The sequence below is a fragment of the Trichoderma camerunense genome, assembly GCF_050948025.1.
Source record: "Trichoderma camerunense strain CBS 138272 chromosome Unknown V8C40scaffold_20, whole genome shotgun sequence".
Lineage (NCBI taxonomy): Eukaryota > Fungi > Ascomycota > Sordariomycetes > Hypocreales > Hypocreaceae > Trichoderma > Trichoderma camerunense.
The window spans coordinates 63,281-87,754 of NW_028145350.1; the positions used below are offsets into that span (position 1 = coordinate 63,281).

At 46.5% G+C, this 24,474-nt stretch overlaps 8 protein-coding genes across 8 annotated transcripts; 4 read left to right on the forward strand and 4 right to left on the reverse strand.

Annotated features, from left to right (window-relative positions):
* Positions 1 to 1,259: 1,259 nt before the first annotated feature.
* V8C40DRAFT_282947 (cytochrome P450) lies at positions 1,260 to 2,911 on the forward strand (the record flags this gene model as incomplete). Its single annotated transcript, XM_083221880.1, has 3 exons — positions 1,260 to 2,396; positions 2,445 to 2,708; positions 2,760 to 2,911. The coding sequence occupies exons 1-3, from the start codon at positions 1,301 to 1,303 to the stop codon at positions 2,909 to 2,911; spliced, it is 1,512 nt and encodes a 503-aa protein (XP_083068835.1). The 5' UTR covers positions 1,260 to 1,300.
* Positions 2,912 to 4,358: 1,447 nt separating this feature from the next.
* On the forward strand, positions 4,359 to 5,530 carry V8C40DRAFT_269750 (NUDIX hydrolase; the record flags this gene model as incomplete). The annotated part of the gene is made up of 2 exons (XM_083220122.1): positions 4,359 to 4,800; positions 4,875 to 5,530. 2 exons carry the CDS (start codon positions 4,359 to 4,361, stop codon positions 5,528 to 5,530), a joined length of 1,098 nt encoding a protein of 365 aa, XP_083068836.1.
* An 840-nt stretch (positions 5,531 to 6,370) lies between these two features.
* Positions 6,371 to 7,726, forward strand: V8C40DRAFT_269751 (putative glycosyltransferase; the record flags this gene model as incomplete). Its single annotated transcript, XM_083220123.1, has 1 exon — positions 6,371 to 7,726. One exon carries the CDS (start codon positions 6,371 to 6,373, stop codon positions 7,724 to 7,726), a length of 1,356 nt encoding a protein of 451 aa, XP_083068837.1.
* A 1,415-nt stretch (positions 7,727 to 9,141) lies between these two features.
* Positions 9,142 to 10,607, forward strand: V8C40DRAFT_282949 (FAD-binding oxidoreductase; the record flags this gene model as incomplete). Its single annotated transcript, XM_083221881.1, has 2 exons — positions 9,142 to 9,750; positions 9,828 to 10,607. 2 exons carry the CDS (start codon positions 9,142 to 9,144, stop codon positions 10,605 to 10,607), a joined length of 1,389 nt encoding a protein of 462 aa, XP_083068838.1.
* Positions 10,608 to 11,922: 1,315 nt separating this feature from the next.
* Positions 11,923 to 13,602, reverse strand: V8C40DRAFT_282950 (Alpha/Beta hydrolase protein; the record flags this gene model as incomplete). Its single annotated transcript, XM_083221882.1, has 6 exons — positions 11,923 to 11,979; positions 12,020 to 12,255; positions 12,309 to 12,806; positions 12,855 to 13,119; positions 13,176 to 13,291; positions 13,350 to 13,602. 6 exons carry the CDS (start codon positions 13,600 to 13,602, stop codon positions 11,923 to 11,925), a joined length of 1,425 nt encoding a protein of 474 aa, XP_083068839.1.
* Positions 13,603 to 15,280: 1,678 nt separating this feature from the next.
* V8C40DRAFT_107231 (uncharacterized protein) lies at positions 15,281 to 19,429 on the reverse strand. Its single transcript, XM_083210737.1, has 2 exons — positions 19,272 to 19,429; positions 15,281 to 19,219 (listed from the first exon to the last, which is right to left on the reverse strand). Exon 2 carries the CDS (start codon positions 19,188 to 19,190, stop codon positions 15,477 to 15,479), a length of 3,714 nt encoding a protein of 1,237 aa, XP_083068840.1. The 5' UTR covers positions 19,191 to 19,219; positions 19,272 to 19,429; the 3' UTR covers positions 15,281 to 15,476.
* Positions 19,161 to 20,654, reverse strand: V8C40DRAFT_107217 (5'-methylthioadenosine/S-adenosylhomocysteine nucleosidase family protein). Its single transcript, XM_083210736.1, has 3 exons — positions 19,623 to 20,654; positions 19,272 to 19,555; positions 19,161 to 19,219 (listed from the first exon to the last, which is right to left on the reverse strand). Exons 1-2 carry the CDS (start codon positions 20,581 to 20,583, stop codon positions 19,521 to 19,523), a joined length of 996 nt encoding a protein of 331 aa, XP_083068841.1. The 5' UTR covers positions 20,584 to 20,654; the 3' UTR covers positions 19,161 to 19,219; positions 19,272 to 19,520.
* A 527-nt stretch (positions 20,655 to 21,181) lies between these two features.
* Positions 21,182 to 23,335, reverse strand: V8C40DRAFT_255093 (uncharacterized protein). Its single transcript, XM_083217967.1, has one exon. It carries the CDS (start codon positions 22,970 to 22,972, stop codon positions 21,422 to 21,424), a length of 1,551 nt encoding a protein of 516 aa, XP_083068842.1. The 5' UTR covers positions 22,973 to 23,335; the 3' UTR covers positions 21,182 to 21,421.
* Positions 23,336 to 24,474: the final 1,139 nt, after the last annotated feature.

The following is a 24,474-nucleotide window of genomic DNA, read 5'->3' on the forward strand; positions in this document are numbered from 1 at the left end:
GTATAAACGCATGATAGCTATTAAACAATACAGTTAGTAGTGTACTTGAATCTTGCAGTGAAAATTATGCAGTTTCTTTGTCATAGCTTTTCAAGGCAAAGATAACTGTAAATATCTTGATCTATGTCTTTGCTTGAGCAGTAGGGCTTTTCGCTCGGAGCGAGACATCCGGCCTGTTCGATACAAACACACAAACACTCTCACAAGGCCCAAAAGGTTACGGCTAAAGTCGACAGTTACCAGGATATAGCAGGGGTATTTTTTTGGTTATCTTTCAACTGCGACAAGCGAACCGATTGCTTGTCAAGTAGCCGTCTAATGCCGAGTTTGGCTTATTGACGGAATCTACGGAGTATTGGCGATGTCAACGTAAGCCTAATGCAAATGACAAAAGTACTCCGTATTCCCCGGATCGTATACGGTCTGTAATCTGTAATGTGCATGAACGTCCTAGTGCTGACAGCAAGGGGTTTCGCGTTAGCATATTGTGACGGCCCGTTGCGGTTAACGATCAACCCGGTGGAACCAACAAATGCAGTTACAAACGGCTGGGGTTAACTGCTACGAGTGACCGAGTCGTAACACATGCAAATATTTGCTTCCCAGTCTGCGCCCTGCATTCTAATTATTTTTATTTCTTATCTGACCCCCACGGCCGGCTGACTGGGTGATTGTGGTAAATAAGAAGCACTACTTGACATTGTATAGGTATATACTGGCGAGAGGATTGATAAGAGCTCGTATAACAAGATCTCTCACACTTAAATGAACTTTATCAATATACTTATTTAAAACCAATAATTCATGATTTATACCTTCTTAATTATTGTGAATACTCTGTATGAATTTCCAAACATTTGTATAAGATTCACGTAAATGACATTTTCTCAACGGCTTTAACAGCGATTAATTAATAATCATATCTTATACTCCAAGCTGTATTCAAGACTACAATAGTATATGGATGAATGAAGAATTTGATACAAGAGATGTATTAAACAAGATTTTATATTACCTTTTTGGTGTTAATTTAATTTCACTCGCTAGTCCATACATGCTGCGTTATTGAGCCCTTCAGTCTGATACCCAGTACTTGTCCCTAATTATGTGGGTGAGAGAATATGGTAACTGTCTTGGCAATGTAAGCTGTCCAAAGGACCGACATTATGCGCCATTTGTAATGTAAAGATTTTGTTAAAACATCAAATAGCCCATTGACGGGGCCATTGTAAAGGGAAAATCTCCATCTCGGTTTATCCACCCAAAGCCGTACCTCAATTAGGTCTATACGTAGATTGCAATGGCTTTGCTTTTGAACAGATTCAACGATTCAACTTCTCTCTATTGTATTTTTATTCTCGTTTTTGCCATCTATGTCTACTATGAGTGGCTCGGTCAAGGTAAAAGAGGCAACTTCCAACCAGCACGCCGGTTTCATCAGTCGGAAAGGATTTTCGGGCTGTCCTTGTTCAAATCCATTGCTGCATCTTCAAAGGCGGGAACATATCTGAAAGATGCACGCGAGCGATTTGAAAAGAATGGATACACACATTCGATTGTCCTGGCTGGTAGCACCATCATCCAGACAGCAGAACCTGAGAATCTGAAAGCTGTCCTCGGTACTCTCCAAGGTGACTATGATTCTGGTACCGTCAGATATAACTCGGCGTTCCCACTATTAGGGAAAGGCATCTTTACTTCGGATGGGGATTATTGGGTGCATTCACGTGCGATACTAAAGCCGTGTTTCACAAGGGCAGGAATCTTCAATCTACAGAATGTGGAGACACATGTTTCACGTTTGATCTCTCTCATATTGCAAGATAACGAGGCCGTGGATCTGAAACCGCTTTTCTTCTTGCTCTCTCTGGACACATCCACCGTCTTCCTCCTCGGAGAGTCGACCAATTCACTGCTCTCGAGCAAGGGATCGGTGACGGAAGGTGAAGAGTTCGCAAATGCCTTCAAATTCTGTACGAAGGAGATCATGACAAGGGTGCGGATGGGGAGATTTATGTTCCTTCACCGAAACAAAAAATTCACAGAAGCATGCAAAACGTGCCATAAATTTGCCGACAAGTATGTCCAAAAGGCATTGGATCAACGCCACCGAGAGAAAGCTGGTGCCAGCTCTGGGGAACCAAAAGCTGCCACGCTCCTGGATGAGCTCATGAAAGAGACTGAAGATCCACTTGAGTTACGATGCCAACTGCTACACTTGCTCCTTGCGGGACGGGACACCACAGCCAGCCTCTTAAGTTCTACATTCTTCATTCTGTCCAAGAGACCAGACGTATGGGCAAAATTACGGCAAGAGGTGCTGCAATATGGCGATGTGCTACCCACAACTGCTCAGATCCAGGAGTGTAAATATTTGTCATTTGTCTTGAAAGAAGGTAAGTCCTTTGTCTCTTCTCAATCGCTCTGGCTGAATACGTCTACAGTGCTTCGCCTTTACCCCGTCATTGTGACCAACAGCCGGATGGCCAATAAAAACACATATCTCCCCGTAGGGGGAGGGGGAAATGGCCTATCCAAAATATTTATTCCAAAAGGACAGGTTGTTGCGTACCATTACCATGTGATGCATCGGCGAAAGGATATATTCGGCGACGACGCCGATGATTTTAGGCCAGAGAGATGGGAGACCTTACGACCCCGATGGGAATATCTCCCATTTGGAGGAGGTCCCAGAATTTGCATTGGCCGTATGTATGCTCTGACTTTGCCTAAGACCAAAAGCTTACACGATATGATAGAACAGCTAGCTCTCACTGAAGCGTCATATACCTTATTTCGGTTTGCTCAAAAGTTCCGTGAGATACAATCTCTAGATGAAAATGGGTGGAGGGAAAACATTTCCATTACCAGCACTGCGGAAAACGTGAAAGTCCGAATGGTACCAGCATAGTTCCAATAGATACGTCTGTTGTAAGAATTTAGCCTTGAACATTAAGACCAATCACGTCACAGTTATATATAGATGCGTAACGCTAAACACGATACGCAAGTGTGTCTATAAGCTAGTTGATTTGCTCAGTTATTTTTTCGACAATAAATATGCATGTTGTTTCATGATGTGGGCCCATTTGAGTCGAAAATACAAGTAACAAGTAAAGTTACAAGAAAGTACTCAGTGGGGAGCTTAAATCGACTGGGTACCTGCTCAGGAAGAGGAATTACAACCTACAAGATAAGCACGTTCGTCCCATAACGGAGGTTAACCAATGGCAGCTCGTATATATACTGTAACTTTATGATCAGAAATGTAACTACGATGAGTTGCAACCCCCGCGTTCTGCGTAATTTGGACTTCTGGCTAATTAACTTAAGTGTTCCACTTTGTGGGACATGGTTGCCTCTCTCAAGCCCTTTGCTCTACGATTCTTGATAACACACTTACTTGTTAAAGACATAATTACTTGTCTTGGTAGGGCAGAGATGCTGTCATCTGGGCAAAGATGCTGTCATCCGGGCAGAGATGCTGTCATCCAGTTGCTGGGGGTGCTGCGCAGATGACAAAAGCGACTGCCTGCTTTCGGACCCCAACGCGCATATGATATATATATGGAGAGGAAATTATTTGTCTACCTCCTGCACCTCCGTAATGTTACATCAATTAACTAGTAGCTAGATAATAGATGCACTAAAACAAATTAAATAGATTATTTCTAACATTTGAATATTTTATTTATTATAATTTTAAAAGAAATTGTTTCTATTGTCATCGAGATAAGTTGCAATCCCTACACGCTATATCAACGGCGTAGCCCTGCAACTCAGTTGGAGTTTTATTTTGTGGATCCTAGTCCACTGACTCCATGCGGAGTCTCGCTTGTAAGAGATGGTTTAGTTTATCGTCTGGGCTTACTTTGTGGTTGTACGTACGTATGTACGTACTCGTGCCTATCTAACGCTCGAGTATAGAGCTGCCTGGTCTGATGACTGGCACTTTCGTTGATTGCTCCTCGCATGTGCCTCCTCTTAGTGACTTGTAACATTTCTCGTAACTTTGCCTCTATGAGGCTCTAGTGTGAATGATCATCTCTCTGGGCAATACGGGGCAATGTGCCGTTGCTACGGTCTTTGCAACCCGTTTAAGAGAGAAGGAGGGGAGGTTGATATTTGCAATTGGACAATAATAAAAGTCACAGCCATCACAGCCCATTTCATATAACCTGATTCGTCTAAGCTTGGTGGATTTTGCCATACTAACTTGCCGGGCGGTAATCTTACAGAGGGGAAGCCGACTGCCAGTCTTTACTTCAAGATACCCTCTTGGGCCAATTAGTTTCGGTTGATGCTTGTGTTTATTGCGGTTTCCGCCTGTACTTGGCACCCTAGCTACCAGTCCTGTCATGTCGTCTCATCAGCGACCAACTAGCTCGCTCACCTCTACATCCTCGCGGGACAAGGCCATCAATAATGCCATAGCGCGACCTCGGCCTAGCTCATCAGTGATCGTACTCTCGCCCACTAACGAGGTGCTGCTCCTGCATCGTGTAAAGTCATCAACGTCGTTCGCATCAGCCCATGTCTTCCCGGGAGGAAACCTCGATGGGTTCCATGACGGTGATGTTCCTGGTGAGGAAGACCCTGGCAGACATATAGATGGCCTCGCATACAGGCTTGCTGCGGTGCGCGAGTGCTTCGAGGAGACAGGTATCTTGCTAGCCAAGAGATTAGGAACCTTGGTCAAGTTACCAACGGAAGAGCGGGATAAGATGAGGAAGAGGGTGCATGCCAATGAGGTCAACTTCACAGAATGGGTCCGGTCATTAGGCGCAGAGCCCGATATAAGTGAGCAACGTGGCTGGCAATCAAGCGAGAGTTTTCGTTGAGTGCTAACAGAGAATGATAATCGTTTCGTATAGCTGGGCTCATACCCTTTACCCGGTTTATCACGCCCGTTAACGTCCCTAAGCGCTTCACGACACAAATGTACGTCTACCTACTACCAGAATTGCAGGCAGGTATATCCTCAGAGATAATCCTGCCTGTGGCTGATGGCGGTGTCGAACATACGGCTGCCCAGTTTGCTCCTGCAAGCGTCTGGCTTGACCGCGCGCGAAATGGTTCTGTGACATTGTTTACGCCACAGTTCTACTTGCTGCATCTGCTCGCACCGATTCTTTCAACATCTTCGGCGCCGTCCCCCGGTAAGCTTGGTAAAGATATTGCAGCGCAACGCAAGGCACTTCTGTTGTTCCTGGCACGCGTACCGACGGCGGATACAGAAGAAGGAAACCAGAGCCCTACGGCGAGGATCCCTTGGGGAGAAAAAGTCATATGTGCATACGATATGCAAGTGAAGAGGGCAGATGGAAGAGTCGTACTGGGGCTAGACAATCCGGGACCAGAGTTGGAGGATACGGGAAGGGGAGGTGACTACGAGAGAGTCGTCGTAGTCGACTTGAGAAAAAAAGGACGTCCGGAAAATATAGATGTCCGGATGAGAGCTGTAGTACTTAGAGAGCATGAAGCTACGACGGACATACAGTTTGATGAGAACCGAGGGCCAAAATTATAAGGTTAAATGATACTCGAGACCGCTGTGGTCTTAAGGACAGCAATCCACACAGCATAGTATAGCCTGTAGAGAGGTATAATATCAGAGAATAAAAGTCTAGATATATGTTAGTTGCGTGCCCATTAGAAGGCTTGTAAAGCATTCAGCCATGCATCTCGCTCTCTACCGTCCGTATAAGGACCAAGTGTGATACGTAGTGTCTTTCAGACTAGACAAATTGCAAATTTAACAGCCATAAGGTTACAATGCAGGAAATCCCTTGGTTATTCATGTAATACTATAGAAACCTGCCTGTCTCTCTCGTCATATGTGGGGTCAATGCGAGTTGTAGTACATGAGTGTGTTCCCGTGAGCTTGCTTTTTGGTGTCATATTAGGATATACATCCGAAGGATTCTGTTAAAAATAGAATCTAATGATGATGGGTCTTTATCTCTTTTTCTCCATGTGCCACATACTTGCAAAATAATTAACGCATATGATCATTCCAAATTAAAATAGCCAAGGGAAGATCATCCGTTATTGGCAAGGGGACTCAGCAGGTAAGACCGCTAGTTCACTAAAGTTGAGTGTGAGCACCGGCAAAATGTCATTAATTCAGTTGCTAATCAGCACTTTGCTTTTTAAATAGCCTTTTCACTACGCATTATATCGTTAGGGCCTTCCACAGCAGAAATGTTTGTGATATGGCAATTTCTTCCCAATTTGAGAATATACGGACAATAAGCACTCTACATATTATCTCTATCCTCAAAATCGAGCCAGGGGCACTATTAGCACGTTGCCCTATATATCTGCATCTACATTATCTATCATCACCGAATTAAACAAACCCAGAAAGATGAAGCCTCTTCTCTTCTTCATATCTATTCCGGCTGAAGGGCATACCAACCCGCTACTCGCCATTGCCGAGTCGATGGTCAAACGGGGTTACACCGTCGCCTACGTCTGTTCTGCGGGCTACCGTGATAAAATCATAGAAGCTGGGGCCGAGTTTTTTGAGATGCCTTGGGGCTGGAACAACTCGATTACAGAGGAGGAGTTCGACCATCTGAAAGTCCCTGTGAACCTCGAGCGGTATGCCCGGCAGTTTGCGCACATCTTCTTCCACCCACTTCCAGCTCGGCTGCATTATATTACTAGAGCTCTGGAAGCTGTACGTGCGAGGCATCCAAACCGGCAAATCATCATAGTTGAGGACAGCACCAGTCTAAGTGTTTTGCCCTTCCGCTATGGTCGGCCGCTGCCCCTTGGTTTTAGCCAAATGCCCAGAACGATTGCTATAAGTCCGACAGCTCTTATGACACAAAGCCAAGATACAGCACCATTTTACTTGGGCCTTCCGCCGGATTCATCCGACTCTGGCAGATTGCGCAATGCGTCGCTCTATCAACTCCTTCACGATGGTACCTTTAAGCCGCTCGTTGAAGCGTGGAAGGAGACGCTCCGACGATGCGGCTGCACAACAGAGCCTACTGGCAAGCCGTTGTACGTGTGGTATGGGAATCACCTAGCTTACGATAAACTAGTCATGTTGTGTTCTCCGAGCCTCGAGTACCCGCTATCGGATATGCCAGATACAATAGAATTCGCGGGATGCCTACCCCAGCGCGGCATCACCAGGACACTGCAATACCCAGGATGGTGGCAAGAAGTCCTTCGAAAAGGCAACAAGAAAGTTATCTTCGTCTCACAAGGCACAGTCAACAAGGACTGGAGGGAGTTGCTGATCCCAACGCTAGAGGCCTTTGCTGGGAGAGAAGATATCCTTGTCATCGCGGCACTGGGATTCCGTGGTGCTGCATTGCCTGACACAATCTATGTGCCTAGCAACGCCAGAGTGATTGATTACTTTCCGTATGACGCCGTGCTACCACTCGCTGATGTATTCGTATCCAACGGTGGGTACGGGGCCTTCTCCCATGCAGTTATGAACGGCGTGGCGAGCGTGTTTGCTGGTGAGAGGCAGGATAAAAGTGAAGTAGCAATGCGGGCCGAATGGGCTGGCTTTGCCTATAACTTGAAGACACAGCGCCCAACCATCCAGGCACTACAAGAAGCAGTCAATACGGTGCTAGGAAATCCGCGTTTCAAGCAACGGGCTATTGAGCTTAAGGCTGAGAATGAGGCTATGGACAGTATGTCACGGATTGAGAGGGTAATTGAGAGCTTAAGTGAGGAATCACCTCCGTCGTAAATAAAAGCCAAGAGATCTTCTATAAATGCTATAAACAAATGGAATATCATATAGGATGAAGTTGAAGATCGATGCTTAGTGTAAGCATATTACCAGAATATAGCGAAGACCTCAACAGTTTTGTTATGTGCGTCCCCTTTACACAGACATAGTGGCTATGTGCCATAAACCACAACATCAAATAGCGCAGATATACTACTTAATGCTATAACTTAACAAGATCAAAATGGCTTATTTGTATATAGAGGCTGTATCAGCATCAACGGCCCTGCTGGCACTATGAGAGGTTTCCAATCTTCTGTCGATGGACAAGATTTGCAATATTACACTACTTCGTCCAACACGTTACATTTCTTTCAACATTCAAATGTGAATAGCCTCATAGAGGTATATACATTCATTCTCTTTCCAATTGTATTCCCGTATTCCACTGTACATGTCATGAAATGTCTTCGTGCATTTGCCTATGGTCAATGGTGGCAAGGCCAGGATTCATCTGGATGGACGGGAGGATGTCGAGCTGAAGGAGGGCGATGGCCTTTATCGAAGGCGTATTTGCGGGTGCTAGGTTGGTGGTGGAAAGTATTGGGCCGGAAGAGGCCGAGGTCATTGTTTTGGATACGGCCTAAAACTAGATTTGATAAATAGCGTGGATTCACTGTATTTCTGTTTGTATCTTCGGAGGTTTCGTTTGTTGCGTCTTCGGAGTTGTCGTTTGTTGCGAAGACCGGAGTTGTCGTTTGTTGCGCCTTCGGAGTTGTCGCTTGTTGCGCCAAACGCTACTTGTAAGTCGGACTGGCGTGCTCGCATATCAGATCCAATGGCTCTGTCATGAACCGTGGTTCAGAGCCAGCTGGGCAGTCGCTATGAGGAACTCTATTATCAGCATATACGGTTCCGCAAGCCAAGAGACACGTAGAGGACCAGCATGCTCTGATCCATCTCGTCGAAACTTCTTGTCTTTGTGTACATAGAGGCTCGAATCATCAATCTTGATAGTTTTTTTTGGCACCCATACGACAAAGAATTGGAGTAAGTCGTGACTTCTTTCCCTAGCGTCTCATTTGCGTATGCTCATCCATTCCTACAGTCAATGCGCCCAGACGCAAGGAATCCAGAATCATGGGATGACGTGAGAGCTAAACGGAACCACCACTTGACCCTAAACTTAATCGAAAAGCCGGCGATGCAGGCCTCCAATTATTTAATTGAGTTTCCGACCGCTCCATATGCCTAGAAACGGCATCACGTTGTGGCTTGCACCAAACTTGGGAGATCATTTGCTATAAGATGAGGGTGCCCGTGTTGTGAAAACGCTTGCTCAGAGTATTTGCCAACTCATCAGAGACAAGACGACTGCTATCGCTCTGATACAAGGTTTCTAGACACGACCGTTCAAAGTATCAGACTTCAAAATGCCAGACGACGTTGCAACGGCACTCTCTCAGGCGGGCATTCCTCTCCTAACCTCCCAAGATGCAGAGTTCACGAAGACGCTGAACAGCTACACTGGTATCCCCAACGGGAAACCGACAGTTGTCGCCTTGCCCACTACTTCCGAGCAAGTCGCTGTCATTGTGACGTTGTGCATCGAGACAAACTCAGACATGGTTGTTCGTGGCGGCGGACACGACATGTTTGGTCGCTTTAGCGCACACAATGCAGTTATTATTGACCTTCGCAAGCTGAACGCCGTAGTATTATCCGAAGACAAGTCCACAGTCCGGGTCGGAGGCGGCGTAACGGCATCTCGAGTTCTTGATGAACTGGAGAAGCACGGACTTCAAGTACCCGTTGGATCATGTGGCTCTGTTGGCTTTACTAGCTGGTGCCTAGTCGGTGGTCTAGGGCCATATTCTGAGTCTTATGGGCTCGGTGCGGATCAGATTGTTGGTGCCAAGATGGTTGACGCCCGTGGAAGGCTAGTAGATGCAGACGAGAGGTTGTTGAAGGGGCTGAGAGGGGGCGGCGGTTGTTTGGGCGTTGTTGTAGAGTTGACTGTCAAGGCATATCCGCTGCAAAATGTGAGTTTATATATGTTTGGTATTCCCAGAGACACCACCAACAATTATGGTTGGACACTAATCGTAATATTCGAAAGGTTCGAGCCGGCCTGCTCATGTTCGACTCGGGCAATATCGAGAATGCTGTCACCACATTCTTCACCAACTACGACGTCATGCTCACAACCCACCATGGCAACATCCCTTCTCAACTTTCCACCACGCCTTGCATTATATCTATGCCGGGCCTTGGAACCACGCTGATGTGTTGTTTCGTCTGGAACGGACCCGCCACGGAGGAAACTGTTGTCTGGCTTGAACGAGTTGCGTCTCTAGCGCCGCTTGCACCAGGTGTGCCGGGGCCGCAAGATGCCGTCAAGGACATGACTCCGCTTGGTTACATGACGATGCTTAACAGTTTCCTACCAACACAAGTCGCAGGTAGTGCGCAGACTGCAACTGTGGTTAAGTTTTCCCCGGATGTGGTTGCATCCCTTGCGAAACAATCCCTTCAGATGCCTCGTGGGGGAGCCGGCGGGCTGAACATACACATGCTGCGGCCCGGGAGCCCATCCTGCTCAAAGGATGTACCTAGTTCGGTGTGTCCCTACCGCGAACCGCAAGTATTCATTGAAGTATTGGGTTTCGCTGGGGAGGAATGCTCTGTAGAGGATGCGACGGCTTGGTCACTGGAAGCGCGTAATGCATTTACATCACTGGATGATTCATGCAAGAGGACGTATTTGCCATTGACAGCGCCTGAGTTTCTGAATCTACAGGATATTTATGGGGACAAGTTGAGAGAGTTGAAGGAGATAAAGAAGGAGTATGATCCGGACGGTGTTTTCAAATTGACCGTGCCGGCGCTGGTTGATTGATCACAGTAGCTAATTGGCAGAGACGTGTGGTAATTGGGTAGCGATAAAGACAATGCGGCAAACAGTTTAACTTCTTTGGACGATAGTCTGATGAATCGAGTGATAACTAGAGTATTGCCCATATTAATAAATAAGTAAAAATAAAACCTCATATAATACATTTTTTTTTTTAAATAATACAGTTAACTAGCTTTCTATCTTTATATACCTTAATAATTTGCGATAAATGCAGCTCGCCTTAAGACGGCAAACCTCTTTTCGAGATGATCATGTTCTTGCAACGATTTTGTCGGATCCACCTACATATTCTCCAAGTCACAAGCGCGCCTTACCGAACATTCATCAAGGAAAAAGTCATCATCAGATAGGCAAAGGCTGTTTACCGCTTGGTCTCCACGATATATCTTCTTCTTGCGGTCGCGCTTCTAGGATCTCCCCCACTTTAGACTTATCGCGGGGCAGATATTTGTGAGAAAAGTTTCTCAGCAGGAACTAGCTTTTGAGATTCCACGCCTGGCTTGACTAGAGATTGAGTCTATAGATGGATAGAGGTTATGGGATTGGATGCGTAAACTCAGTAACGGATAAAGCATGGGGTGAGACCAGCCAAATTAGGAAGAGGAAACACGGGCCCATTACGGTACGCGCAGGAAGAGACGTGAGCCTCAACACCAAGGTTGCAACCTCACTTGGCACAACAAGACATCGCGGAGTCATCCTCAACACCAAATTTGCAAGCCCATCAGGTACAAGATGACATCACGGAGTGAGCCACCTGGGACGACATCGTGCATCATGTGCCTTCACACAAGTGCTGTAACTACACAACTACGCTAGGGTTATAACCTACACTTACGCTTCACCAAGCACATACGACCATAGGTAGAGGAGAACTCGGGGTCCCGTCTGCTCCCCCATAGATAAGCCTCTAACCGGCAGATTAGTAGTTAAGTGGGTGACCATTAGCGAACACCGGCTGTTGTATGTTTTTGCCTTTTTTTTGCCTTTTCTTTTGGCTGTGGTCTTCATCTCGATGTGGATTTGGAGCATCGGAGATGCTAACCAAGAGTGCCGAGTCGAATGATGTTGATAACAGATCAGCGCGTAAGTTACTTACAGGGAAGTGGCTTAATACGAACTATGATTCGACTGAACTTTTTTGAGGGAACAAGAGATGATCTAACTAAGAAAGATGACAGTATTTTTGTTCTCTTTTTTTACTCTACTATAGCAGTAGATTAGAATATAGGTACTGGGTCATTGTTTCGAGAGAATATTGTATATTAGACAGCTATGATTCATATGCCAAATGCTCTCAAGTCGATTTTAAAGCCGTCTTCATCATGGTTTGTTTAAACACCTGGAGCGCTAGCTCAGGTTGAAAAGCCGGGGCGGCATGGCCAGCCCCATACAACCCTCAGCCAGCTCAATGCACCAACGGATTTGAACTCTCCTCCTTTAACACCGTTTACCGTATAGCTGGCTACCGCCTTCTGGTTGAAGGCTGTTTGATCCTGGTACTGGATGGCATTCGCAGCTGCAAATCCTCCGAACCAATCACAAACAGCATCAGCATCGCCCGCCCAAATAACTGTAGTCACGCCGGATTGAACGACATTGGAAAGAGCGGGCAGGTACGAGCGTAATCCTGAACGACGTTAGATGGAATATCAGAATACAAATGTAGCAAGAGAGAATTACCATCGTCAAGGTTGTCAATATTGTTCGCCACGTCGCTGGAACATTCCGAGTAGGTCACATTCACGCCGATTTTCTTCATAATTGCCGGATCTTGCAAGTACGTGATGTAGGTTGAGGGCGGGAAATTCCCAGGAGCGGGCTGCCTGATATCATGGGTTGAGTAGTTGGTGAGAAAGAATGGACCAAACTTGTTATCGATCGCTACGCAAGGTGAAAATGCTGCTACGCAGTCGTCGAAGTGGCCATCTTCAAAGGGCGAACATGTTGATACACCAGGTAGACACTGGGATTCTATTTCCGAGATATACTCCAGCGCAATGCTGTTGTTGACCAATGGGTAGTAGCTGTTGCTGGTGCTGAACCTAGGGAAATTCGTTTCCGCTATCTCATAGTCATAATATCCGTTATTAATTCCCAGAGCAACCAGGTTGATCATTTGACCCTGAATCTTCCCGCTGGCGATGTCGGCGTTTTGGGACTGGATATACTCAGAAATTCCTAGCTGGGTCAGTCAAAACATCCCGATCATGACGGAAGTAGTCTTACTAGGTCCAAAGTGTCCGCCGTATGACTCTGTGAAGATACCAAAGTCACGAGACTCGTACTGTGGGAAGTTGGTGAAGAAGGCTTGCAAGAATGTCCAAACAGGTGGGGCAGAAGCAAAAGTCGTGTTGACAGTTTCGCTTCCAAACGAGAATCCAGTGCCAATAGGCTGATCAACATATAACATGTTGGCGTACTCATTCCAGCTGTGTGGGTTCAGCACCGGCATGTTTCCCTCGACGTTGTTGAAAGTGCAAGGGCCGTTTTCCTGTTGTATTCCTCATCAGTCTTGCAATATACAGAGAGATAGATTAGATTCCGTACTGTAAACAGTCCAATCATGGATGAACATCCCGGTCCTCCGTTCAACCACAATGCCAGCGGTGCTGTAGCAGGGCTATTTCGCGATTCAAAAAACCAAAAGAACATGCTCATGTTTGCTGCGTCATTCGTTAACCAATGCAATCTTAACACAAGTCAGCTCAGTACAGTACATACTGCCCACAGATAAATAGCCAGAGTACTGGTTAACACCAGGAGTTGTCTCGCAGACACCAGAGTTTGTTACATAGTCGATCTTTGCTCCAGTCGCTTGGTGCTCAAACACGGTATGGGTAACGCCGTCTCGAACTTCAATGGAACGCTTTCCCTTGAGGCCATGCTGCGATGGTACGGACCGAGGAGTGCTGAGACAATTTGCTGCCGCTGTGAACGACAAGCACGCCACAGTCTGGCTCAATCGAAAGTGCATTTTTGATAGATTACTCCTTGAATACCTGAGTGTAGTTGAAGTTGCTTGATCTACTTGAATGCGAATGCAAGCCACCTTATATCAATGTTTATAGTTTCCATCTCCGCAGAAAACATCGAACGAGGTCTAAAAGGGAGCGAGAGTAATTTGCGAGACACCAACGCCCAGATCAGCGGTGTACATCAGAATCAGCACTAAAGCCAGCGAGATCTAGAAAAGGGGGCGAGAGTGGTTTGCGAAATTCCGGATCAGCGGTGTAAATCAGAATCAGGACTATCTCATTGAAGGTGCTTGACGAGGAAGGCTTATGCTATCGCCTGCTAACCTCACGGATGAATTTAACAATTATAGCTTAACCTGGTTTTGTGCTGATCACTAATATTAATTCCCTATATGGAACTTATAGTCTATGATAACCTCTAGGTCTTTCTCCACACTATTACAAAAACTCTCCTTGTACAATGTGGTGTAATAATCGAAAATGGATTTCGCTTACGCTATTGTATTTAGAAGTTGTATTTGAGAGCTATGGTCCAGATGTGCCATGCTAAGGAGTAATATAAAAGAGGCAATTGTCAACTTCCGCAAATAGCTAGCTCACAAGGCGGCATGGCTAGGAGGCAAGGCCTCCACTAGGTTACTTATGACCACCTGTAATACTATAAAGCATACTAAGTATATTTCTGTAGTGTCAAGGGTTGCAAGGTTTCGAAGAGGAAGAAGAGATGATAGAGATATTCGTGCAACAGGGGTTTGCAATTGAGAATTTACAGGTACACATGTTCACTTGTAGAGGAATCCTCGGGAATACATTTAATTGACGTCTTCAATCGGTTATTTCAGGACCTAGTGACTCCTTTGCAAACTGGTTTTTGCTCCATTCTACGTTTGGGATACATATTACTAACCATTATGACTACGGGGTATTGAGTTAAAGAGAGAACCATTATCACAGGGTAAACTAGATGCGCCAGAAACTTGTAGTCATGGAGATGCCGCTTCATCCAATCGAAGCAGGCAACCCTATCCGTCAACCGTGTCTAGATTTAATCAGGTAATCACATTTTATTGCTTCTATTCGCCATTTTCGCTTCCTCAAAAAGATAGTATTCTATTTGTAAGACTGGTACTTCAACAGTAGTTGGAGGCGGTTTGTCATGCGTTTACTCTATCAGAAAATTCTATTGACAGATACTACATTAACAAGCACTTCTCAAAGCCAGGACAGAACCTCTTTGCACTTTTGCTCTTCTCTAATTGCTGCTCTGTAACCTCTTCGCCAGATTGCTCACTGAGTTGCTCGTTAGATCTTGGGTCGGGCTCTTCATGAGGCTCTTCGTCTAATTGCTCATCAAGCTGCTCATCAAGTTGTGGATCAGGTTGCCGGTCAGATTGCTGGTCAGATTGCACATCGGATTGCTGGTCAGATTGCACATCGGGTTGCACATCGGGTTGCACACCAGACTGCACTTCAGACTGCATATCAGCGTGCTGATCAGGTTGCACATCAGGTTGCCGGTCAAGTTGCTCGTTGAATTGCTCGTCAAACTGTTGGTCGAATTGCTCACTAAATGGCTTGCTCAATGGTTTACCAAGTGGCTCGTCAGATTCTTCATCAGAATTTTCGTCCCACTCTTTGTCAGGCCCTTGATTGGAGCCTTGATCAGAATCTTGATCTGACTCCTGGTCGGATTCTTCCTCTGGTTCTTCCCTTGATTCTTGATCAAGCTCTAGATCAGAATCTTGGTCGGATTCTTGGTCAGATTCCTGAGCGGATTCTTGGTTGGGTTCTTCGCCGGACTCTCCTCCTGATTCTTTGCCAACTGTCAGATGATTTTTCTACGATGCATTTTTTTGGCAGGGCTTCTTTTCATTTAGAGGTGGCGTTGGCCGTGGCCAGACTCGCATACTATAAGAAACAACTCACCAATAGTTCTTGTCATGGATGAACTAGACGTTGACCGTTCTGCGCGTGACCGCAAGAAACGCTGCCTTGCTAATCTTCTCCTCATGGTCAAACTGGACACTGACCGTTCTTCGCGTGGCGGCAAGAGACGCCTTCGTCCTGGTGATCTTCTCGTCATGGATGAACTGGACTCTGATGAATTGGACGGTGACCGTCCTTCGCGTGAGTGCAAAAAAGGCCCTCTTCGGAATCTCCTCGTCCATTCGTCGCTATCATCATCTTCTTCCACACGCGCTTCGCCCCTCACTAATAGCTGTGTGACGGGGTTATCGAGGTTCTTGCCAGCTAATTGAAGGGGAGACAATTTACCCCATCTTGCGTTGGAATCAGCGCCATTCGCAAGAAGAAGCCCTACGGTTTCAGCGTGACCATTCTCGGCCGCCAAATGAAGTGGTGTCGGTCTTCCCTCTATGCTCAGACGTGTACCATCTGGCACTTTTCTCGCGGCCTCTGTGCTGGTTGTTTCGTGTATCATCTTCCGCCCATTTGGAAGCTCCCCGTACAGTCCCTGGAGGACTTTTTGACCTTCCTCATTAGACATGTGAACTGTCTCCATTCCAGTCAGTGTAGATGAGCCATCGCTTGTCTCAAGCCTCTCAATGTTCACTTCAGCACCACCGCCATTTGCGTTTAAGCTGAACTCACCACCGGATAACTTCAGAATCCCAATCTTCACGCCAGCACCTCCACCATATGCATTTAAGTAGAGTGAACCACCACGCATCTCCAACTTCTCAACCTTGGACTTGGCACCTCTACCAAAGCTTTCTATATGCAGCATACCGCCATTCATCTGGAGAGTCTCAATTTTAGACTTAGTGTCGCTGCCGCGTACCTTTGCAATGAGCGAACCGCCGTTCATGATGAGGTTCCCGATCTCTAACCTAGCAGATGCGCCAGTTACTGCTAAATAGAGCGAGCCGCCATTCATAACAAGACTCTTGATCTGTACCTTTGCGCGTGCACCACAGATCTCAATAGGGACCGATATGCTTTGTATGCTCAGACTCTGGAAGGGCTGGATCAAGAACTCCGTCATTTCAAACATAGCTTGCGAGTTTGCGCTTGGGTCATTTTCTAACATCAGCTGTTCCGCTGCAGTCCGCCCTTGGGCTGGCGCCAGACACCATGCAGTTCTTCCAGCATTGTCCTTTGTGGTAATATCAGCTCCGTTATCCAATAGCAGTTTCACTACCGCTTCGTGCCCGTTGCTGGCTGCCAGGGATAGCGCCGTTCTTCCAGCGTTATCACTCGCCGTAACGTCTGCTCCATTTTCGAGGAGCAATCTCACCATCGCTTCATGCCCTTGGCTGGCAGCACAGAGCAGTGCTGTCTTTCCACTGTCAGAATAAACGGACGCACCCCTTTGCGCTTTGATTCGTATTATCGATGGCGTTATCTTTCCAAATCCAGACTTTGCGTTGACATTTGCGCCCCTTTTTAGTAACCATTTTACTAAATTTTCATATCCATTCCTAACTGCCCATAGTAGAACGGGTCTGCCTTCAAGTTCGACATCCGGCGTGCCCGACAAGATCGTTGGTATGGCGCTTCCATTCTCGAGGAGAGTCTTCACAATATCCCCTTGTGTATAAGCCGCAGTTATAAGCAGCGGCACGTCGGAGATGTCGCCTAAGGCATTGAAATCAGCTCCATTTTTGGAAAGCGTCAGGCTTAGATTCTCCCGTCTCGCTACTAAAGCTGCTTGCAATGCGTTGCCGAAGATGCCACCTTGAGCATTGATGTCGGCTCCGTTCTCGAGAAGTAAGGTCACGATTTTCTCATTTCCCTTGGCTACGGCTGCTTGTAAGGCGTTCCCGAAGATGCCACCCTGGGCATTGATATCGGCTCCGTTCTTGAGCAACAGCTCCGCGATCTCAGCGTCTCCCCTGACCGCAGCTGCCTGCAAGGCGTTCCCGAAAATTCCACCCTGAGCATTAACATTAGCTCTTTTCTCGATCAATATCGTTATGATCTCTTCGCTCCCTTTGGATATAGCTGCTTGCAGTACATTGCCGAAGAATCCACCCCCTAGATTGACATCAGCTCCTTTCTCCAGTAGTTCTATCGCAATTGTATCCTCCTTTTTGACTATTGCCACCTGTAATGCGTTGCCAAAAATTCCACCTTGTGCATTAATATCGGCTCCTTTTCCAAGTAGTGCAATCCTAAAAAGGTTATGATAGCCACGTAACAGCAAAATGTTTAATAACCCGGCTTCTGTGTCGTATTTTAGAAACGGGTACCCCTCAGAGCTGCTGAGGATCCTCTTCCACTTGCTAAACCAAGGATCCGGCTTGTGTAGCCATTTCACGTTGCATTTTGTCTGTGCTTTTTCAGCATGATCAAGAAAGTACCTCGATGCATACTGAAGGAAGGGCGCGCCTTTCGTTTTATCATCCACTCTCTCTGTGGTAATATATTCTAAGCAATAGGCCCTTAGACGCTCATGGCTTGTAAAAGTAGCGTTTTGTCCCAATGTGGGATCTAACTTTTGCATTCTCTTATGTCGAACGAGAAAGTCTTCGACAGATTGATGAATGAATTGAACCACATGCGCCCCTTCACGAATCTCGATAAGGCCTCTCGAGGATGAAGTGATTCGCCGCCGCATATCGTCGATTGTTGCTGTCGATTTGTTGTTGGTTTTGGCGTTTCGGGCTGCCGTCCCAAATCTTACAGCAAAATATAACTCTTCTGGCTTTAAAGGTCGCATGCTGTACAAAACCCACTGCAGCATGAGCATCATCTCAGCCCTATTTCCATCATCTTTGTTTAGAAGAGTCTGGAATAGGTCTTCAAGATCACCCGGTATCTGATCAAGAGTTTCCCTCATATCTGCAACTTCAACTTGGCCACGATCATAAGCCTTGTTGAGCTTCGTCACAACAAGGATAACCCACATGAAGATTCCAGCGGCCTTCTTAAGGATACGACTCTGAATCTCTGAGGATTTGTGTTTCAGCTTGTTCTTGATGTATTTTGCAATGCCTCGGCGGTGCTCATCTGACCTCTCCACGACGATTTCAAGCCTCTTCTTTATAGTGACGTTAGGATAATGTCGGGAGGATAGACAGATCCAAAGATTTGTGCCAGAGTTGATGCTTATTGATTCGAGGAATTCCACAACCTTCAGCCTGTCTGAATCGGTGCATTCATCCAACGCGTCGATGATAAAGAGCAGACGGTGAGATCGATACTGCCTCATTTCGAGGAAGAGGAAATCTTGAAGCTCTGACTCGTGCCACTCGATTCTTCGGTATATTTTTTGTTTTTCTCTGAAGATTGTAATAAATCGGTTATAAACGGTATCGTCCGTGGTCAGAAGTTGATATAATAGTGAGCGAAGCATACCCAAAAAAGTCTTTTCAAGGAGACTATGGCCTCGAGTATTAAAGAAATATGTTGCGATGAAGCAATCCGCAAATAATTTGTCACAGTTGGCCCAGATATGTTTCATCAAGGTGGATTTACCAGCGCCGGGATTTCCTTTGATCCAAAGAACACCGTTATGTCTTTTGAAGTCGTCTTGCTCTCGCCACTGTACGAACATCGAGTTCTCAAATATCCAGTCGCACGCGCCTAGAAGATCAACGGCTATATTCTGCCGACGAAGGAGCATGTCTTGGAAGACAAGAGAGTGGAGACAGTCTAGTCTGGTCAGTCATTGATGATGTATACTGCAAAAAGAATGAAAGCAAACCTTCTTTCTCATTTGTCAATACTAGATTTGAATCATAGTTGGGGGCATTGTCTATGGCACGCGTCAGCCGTTTGTTATGACTTAGTGAATGCTTGTCACAAGTTTCTGGTACTGTAGAACAAAATGAGGCAGCAGCCACTTGTCATCATGAAAGATAACACTCAGAGGGGAATTAAAAAGAAGAGCAAATCCAAGGCCCTAGAGGCCTGTCTCCAGAAATGAACTATCCGTCGATTTCATCACAATATCTTAACCATCTCGACTTCCCCGCTGGCCAGCATATCCTCATAGAAGAGTATCAATCTCTCATGTTCTAAGCATGAAGCATTCAAAGAAAACTGAGAGACTAACCGTTGATAGATGGAGGCTGTTCTGGACCAATTTTGAGCAGGAGACTCTTGGCATAGGCAGCGGCAGTTGCAGCAGCATAATAATGCCACCCATCATTCTTATGAGAGTCTGCATAGTCGGAGACTCCTCGGATGACAGCAACAGGCATAATGGGCATGAGGCCGGCCGCTTCCATCTCAAAACAAATTATACCATATTTATCCCTTAATCTGTCCCTGAGTGCCGCATTCTTGATGATTTTGTCACCCGACGCGACAAGGCCATAATGAACAACCGGATCCTGAGAGGGTCGCGGTAGGCGCTCTACCAGATCGTCCGTATAGTCTCCCACATACAATTTGTCCTTGTCCATTCCTGGATATAGGAACTTGTGGCCGTTTCTTCTTTTCTGGAGACTATCGAGGTGTTGTATAAGGTCGTAAAAGTCATCGATTTCCGCGTCTCTCTCGATAGAGTCAATTGCAGTTCTCAGACGTCGATGCGTCTCGGGCTGCCAACCTTTCCGGATGAAACCATCGACAGTCTCTGCCCCAAGCTCGTAGCCTATGACACCGACTGGGCCAATAGACTGATCGGAGGACGAGGCCACAATAACATCACCTAGACGAATATCGGGCTTCAAAGCCCGCCCAGGCACCCCAGCTCCAATGCCCACCATCAATCCGTACCGTAGGTTTCGAAAGCTCTGGCGCATTTGGGAGGCAAGCGTGGCTACAGAGACGCTTCCAATTGACTTCTTAGGTAGTGAGGCAATGACCACATTGTGGCCAGCGATCTTGCCCGCTTCGTATTGATTATCGTCGCCATGGACAAATGGAAATATGCCTCGATGCCGAACATCCAACATGTACAAAGCACATTCTGCCTCCACAGGGAGCGCACATATCCATCCTATTGTGTAGTTCTCGAATCGGAGATAGTTCTGGCCGTAAGCGGGAGATTCTACAATTGTGTTCGTCATGATGAATTCGATTCTGGAATGGGATAGATGGAAGAAAACACAAAAGGGTACCAAGAAGAGTTGGGAGAAGCCGCTTCTTACCTTAGGCCCATGTGGCGAAGAAAGTGGCGCGGGATGCATGTTTGGCACCTTTGGGCAGCAATGCAGATGTGATGAAGCGGCATCTGTCATACAACTCCCAAATGATGTTTCTTGAGGTTTTATGTCTATATTGGTAGATGAACCATGCATCTTAGAAACCTCCTGCTTAATTTTTAACGTAATTAGCAAGGAACCAATGTTCTTCCCGTCCTTGAGGCTCGACGTAATGCGATATCCAGCGAAACGATACTGACACGGATCATTAACTACCTCGAACCATGGACATTGAGACTTCAAGTGTCTTTGGTTTAACAGGAGTACATGAGGTTCCTAGTTTATCGCACTAACATGGGGCTTTTGTCAAGGTTGAAGACTTTTATCACTGAATATTGGGGTTGGGCGCATACCCATGCTCTATCAGCTAATATAGCATTAGTGCAGCTATCGCCGTCGCAAGATGATTGATTCATAGAGTCAATTGATGAGGTAATGACATGATGGACTACTTCCAGTAAGTGTCACTATTGCTGTAGTGCTGTATTTCTCTTTTTTGTATAAGTACTAGGCATAAAGTATAAAGTGCTTGCATGGCGTTAAGCGGACGAATTCATCATGTCAATCTATCACCAAGGTGTCAACTATGTGTTAGACTATACGGGATCCTGTCAAACTCTTTCGTTCAGCATTGTATCTTCTATCTTTTGCACTACAAATCTTCGGAATTGGAGCCATAGTATCGGCTTCCAATAACCTACATCTAAAAATTCCGCAACCTGCCATCTTTCAGAAACCTCTGTAAAACTTCTGATTCCAGGGACAGTGAAACGTCCAAGCCACCATCAAGCATCCCACTATCCATCACACACAACAAACCATCCAGCGGGGACATAATGGCATGTACATAGCGTGGGCGCAAACCGCTTCCTACAAAATCGATATCATAAACTCCAAGCCGGGCCCATGAAGTGACAAGAGTGTGCTTCGTGCCAAGGAATGATCTCCATAGACGCTGAGGCGCGACTTCATGTGCTTCGTCGTGAAGTATAGCCGCTATAGCCTCAGGCGTAAACCGATCAAGGCAAGTCCGTATCTGTGAGGCTATTGATTCAATTTTGGCATCTGAAGCCCCGACATTGCGCGTAGGAGTGCTGATATGCGTCAGCACCAAAGGTGAGCCGACAAAGGTGTCTGGGAGGGCCGGTGAAACCCGTCCGCGGACCCCGATGGTAAAGTCCAAGAAGACTTCATCATCGTTTTGTAATAATGGTGAGCGAGCCCGGCTGATAGCTGCCCAGACATGAGCCAGCAGAGCATCGAGGCGCGAGACCTTGGCCGTGGTCCCAGTGGCCGACTTTTTGAGCCGCTCCAGCTCGTCTCCCGTGAAGTGAATGAGAGCAGTTGTAACGGGCTTGGAAAAATTCCAAGTCTCCCACGGAGGTGGGCATGCCGGTGACATCATGGCCTTTTGTAAAAGGGCGGCATCTTTCGGTTTGGAGTTTATTGTTGACGGGGTAAGCGCTGCTAGATTTCCAGCGGTAGTATCCCACCAGTCATGCCGATGTAGAGGAAGACAGCGAGCCTTTGAGATCAGTTCTGGATCACCATCCGGAGCGTCAGTGTCGCCGGCGGCTCTGGAGTCTAGCAAGTTTGGCTCAAAGACTGGGTACGCGAGATCTTTGGTGAGGTCTTGCTTCGTGAGCTTATCACGGCAGATGGACGCCCATCGACGCATGAAAAGCATAAGAGTATGGGCATCGGCCAGTGGATGGGCCATCTTCACGGCCACAGCAAAGCCGCTATCACCTAGAAGAGTGACCTGCACAATCATGCTCGGCAGGCTTTGGAATGTATCGAGGTCATATAGGGCCATCTTTGTTGACGAGATCATGAGATCTGATTGAGGGAAGTTCTCTATCCACAATTCATCAGAGGCCCGTTTGGTGGGTTCTGGAGCCACTGATGCTGGTGAAGAGTCCAGTTGAACAACGTTCCATTCCACGCCAGGATCTGAATCCAAGCCATAGGTAATCATTGGTCGATTGAAACGCTCTCCGTGGGAGCCGTTGTCGCGGACTGGCGCCCACTGAAGCTGGCCCGCCCATTGTGGGAAAGCCTCGAGCGCCTTGGTAAAGGAGCCTTTAAGGTTCCCCACGATCTCAGTTGGTGAATCATTGTCGAAGATCCAGATGGCTCCTGTGGGAGCGAATCGAACAACCGTGGCATCAAGAATGGATAATACGGTTGAGATTGGCGATTGTTGACGGGAGGGCGGGTGCAGCCGAGTTGTTTCCAGAATTTTCGCCTCCATCGTCTGTGGCTAAGAGGTTTTGAGTTATTTTTTGCGGCTTTTGTGGCACCCTGTCGGTGTGCTGCGAGTTGTTTGTCAAGAATCCAATATCACAACTAAGTTGAAGTATTGGAACTGTCCTTTTGTACCGGGTTTTTATATTGGGCTAGGTAATGAGTGCATCTTGTTGGAAGCTAGCCCAGCCGAAAAGGTCGTAGTGAATAATCCTTCAGTCTCGGCTATACGGAGTGTTGCCAATGTAATTCTGTCAATACAATGGTCTCCTGAGGAAAATGTATTGCTTGTTTTGGGACAATTTCCGCCATTGTCACAGCAAGAGTCATCAAGTTGAGGAGTCAACTCGTCGTAAAACCTTGATATGATTACTGCAAGGGTCACAACACCACTGCAAGTGGTTTCGAAGTGTGGCGCTAGACTCTGTATTTCCGGGTGTGAGTCACTGACCGACTCAGCGCACTGTCTAAAATTGCTTGCACGCGTCGTTTTGTCGAATCAGCCCCTGTTGAGTTTTGAGAAGACTATTAAATTATACAGAATCCTCGGTGGACAATCATTGCCTGGCGTACTATTCAAGCAATTTACTTTTTCGTGCTACTCTATCTGTATCTCCGGTAACTCAATCAAGAGTTGTTACGGACTCTGTAATCCGACTGCTTACTACAGTCTCAAATCTGCAGCTTTTGTACTAAGTCCACTCAACCAACGCGAAGAACGGATTTGCATTCTCTACAAACTTTAATACAAGCGACGTTCAAGCAAATCCAAGGCTGACAAATGCCTTGAGTATCGCACGCGTTAAGTATAATCCATCATCGTCTTCGTCATCGAATGTCTTCTCGCCGGACCTTTTCTGCAGCTACATTCCTGACCACATTCTCCGGTGAACTTGATGCCAGTTGCCCTTACCATCAGGATATACGACTATATCGATTAGAATATACGCGACCACTCGAGTTCCTTACCTAAGGTTCAATCTCTTCTATTTCTTGCGCCATTTTGTTCCAAAACTACAGCCACACATCTTCATTTTCCCTCTTTACAGTGTGAATTGTTTTAAGACTCACCTTGTGGCCTCTTTTCCCTTATCATGCCAGGTTAAGCAATACCAAGATCAACGATGTATTAACTGCTTCGTAGCTACGCTTCTCGGGATCAACCACATAAGACAACGGTTACAACGACTAAGACACTGGTGCTCTGTTGCCATAAACTGTTGTACCCACGCAGCAGCAGTTCAACAAGAACTACATTTGCTCCATCTAATATATTCAGACACAAATATGATATTCTTAAGACTCACCACTGACCACCGCGTAGAAACGCGACCGCCATGATGGACCATATATATCAGCAGAGATCTATCTACGCAAAAGACTCTAAATATAGCCTCACGTCCATATTTTAGAGGAACAGGAACTCTGCACTGATCGTGATGAACAATCACGCGCTGTATCCTCTACACCCTTTTGCAGTCGGCCGAATTTCTCTTTTAGGACTGAGCT

Excerpts from the sequence above, each read along its gene's own strand:
- V8C40DRAFT_107231 (XM_083210737.1), bottom strand. The coding sequence starts at position 19,190 with ATGCTCCTTCGTCGGCAGAATATAGCCGTTGATCTTCTAGGCGCGTGC.
- V8C40DRAFT_107217 (XM_083210736.1), bottom strand. The coding sequence starts at position 20,583 with ATGACGAACACAATTGTAGAATCTCCCGCTTACGGCCAGAACTATCTC. Across the intron at positions 19,556-19,622 it reads ACAGCCTCCATCTATCAACG|GATATGCTGGCCAGCGGGGA; the intron begins GTTAGTCTCTCA and ends CTCTTCTATGAG.
- V8C40DRAFT_255093 (XM_083217967.1), bottom strand. The coding sequence starts at position 22,972 with ATGGAGGCGAAAATTCTGGAAACAACTCGGCTGCACCCGCCCTCCCGT.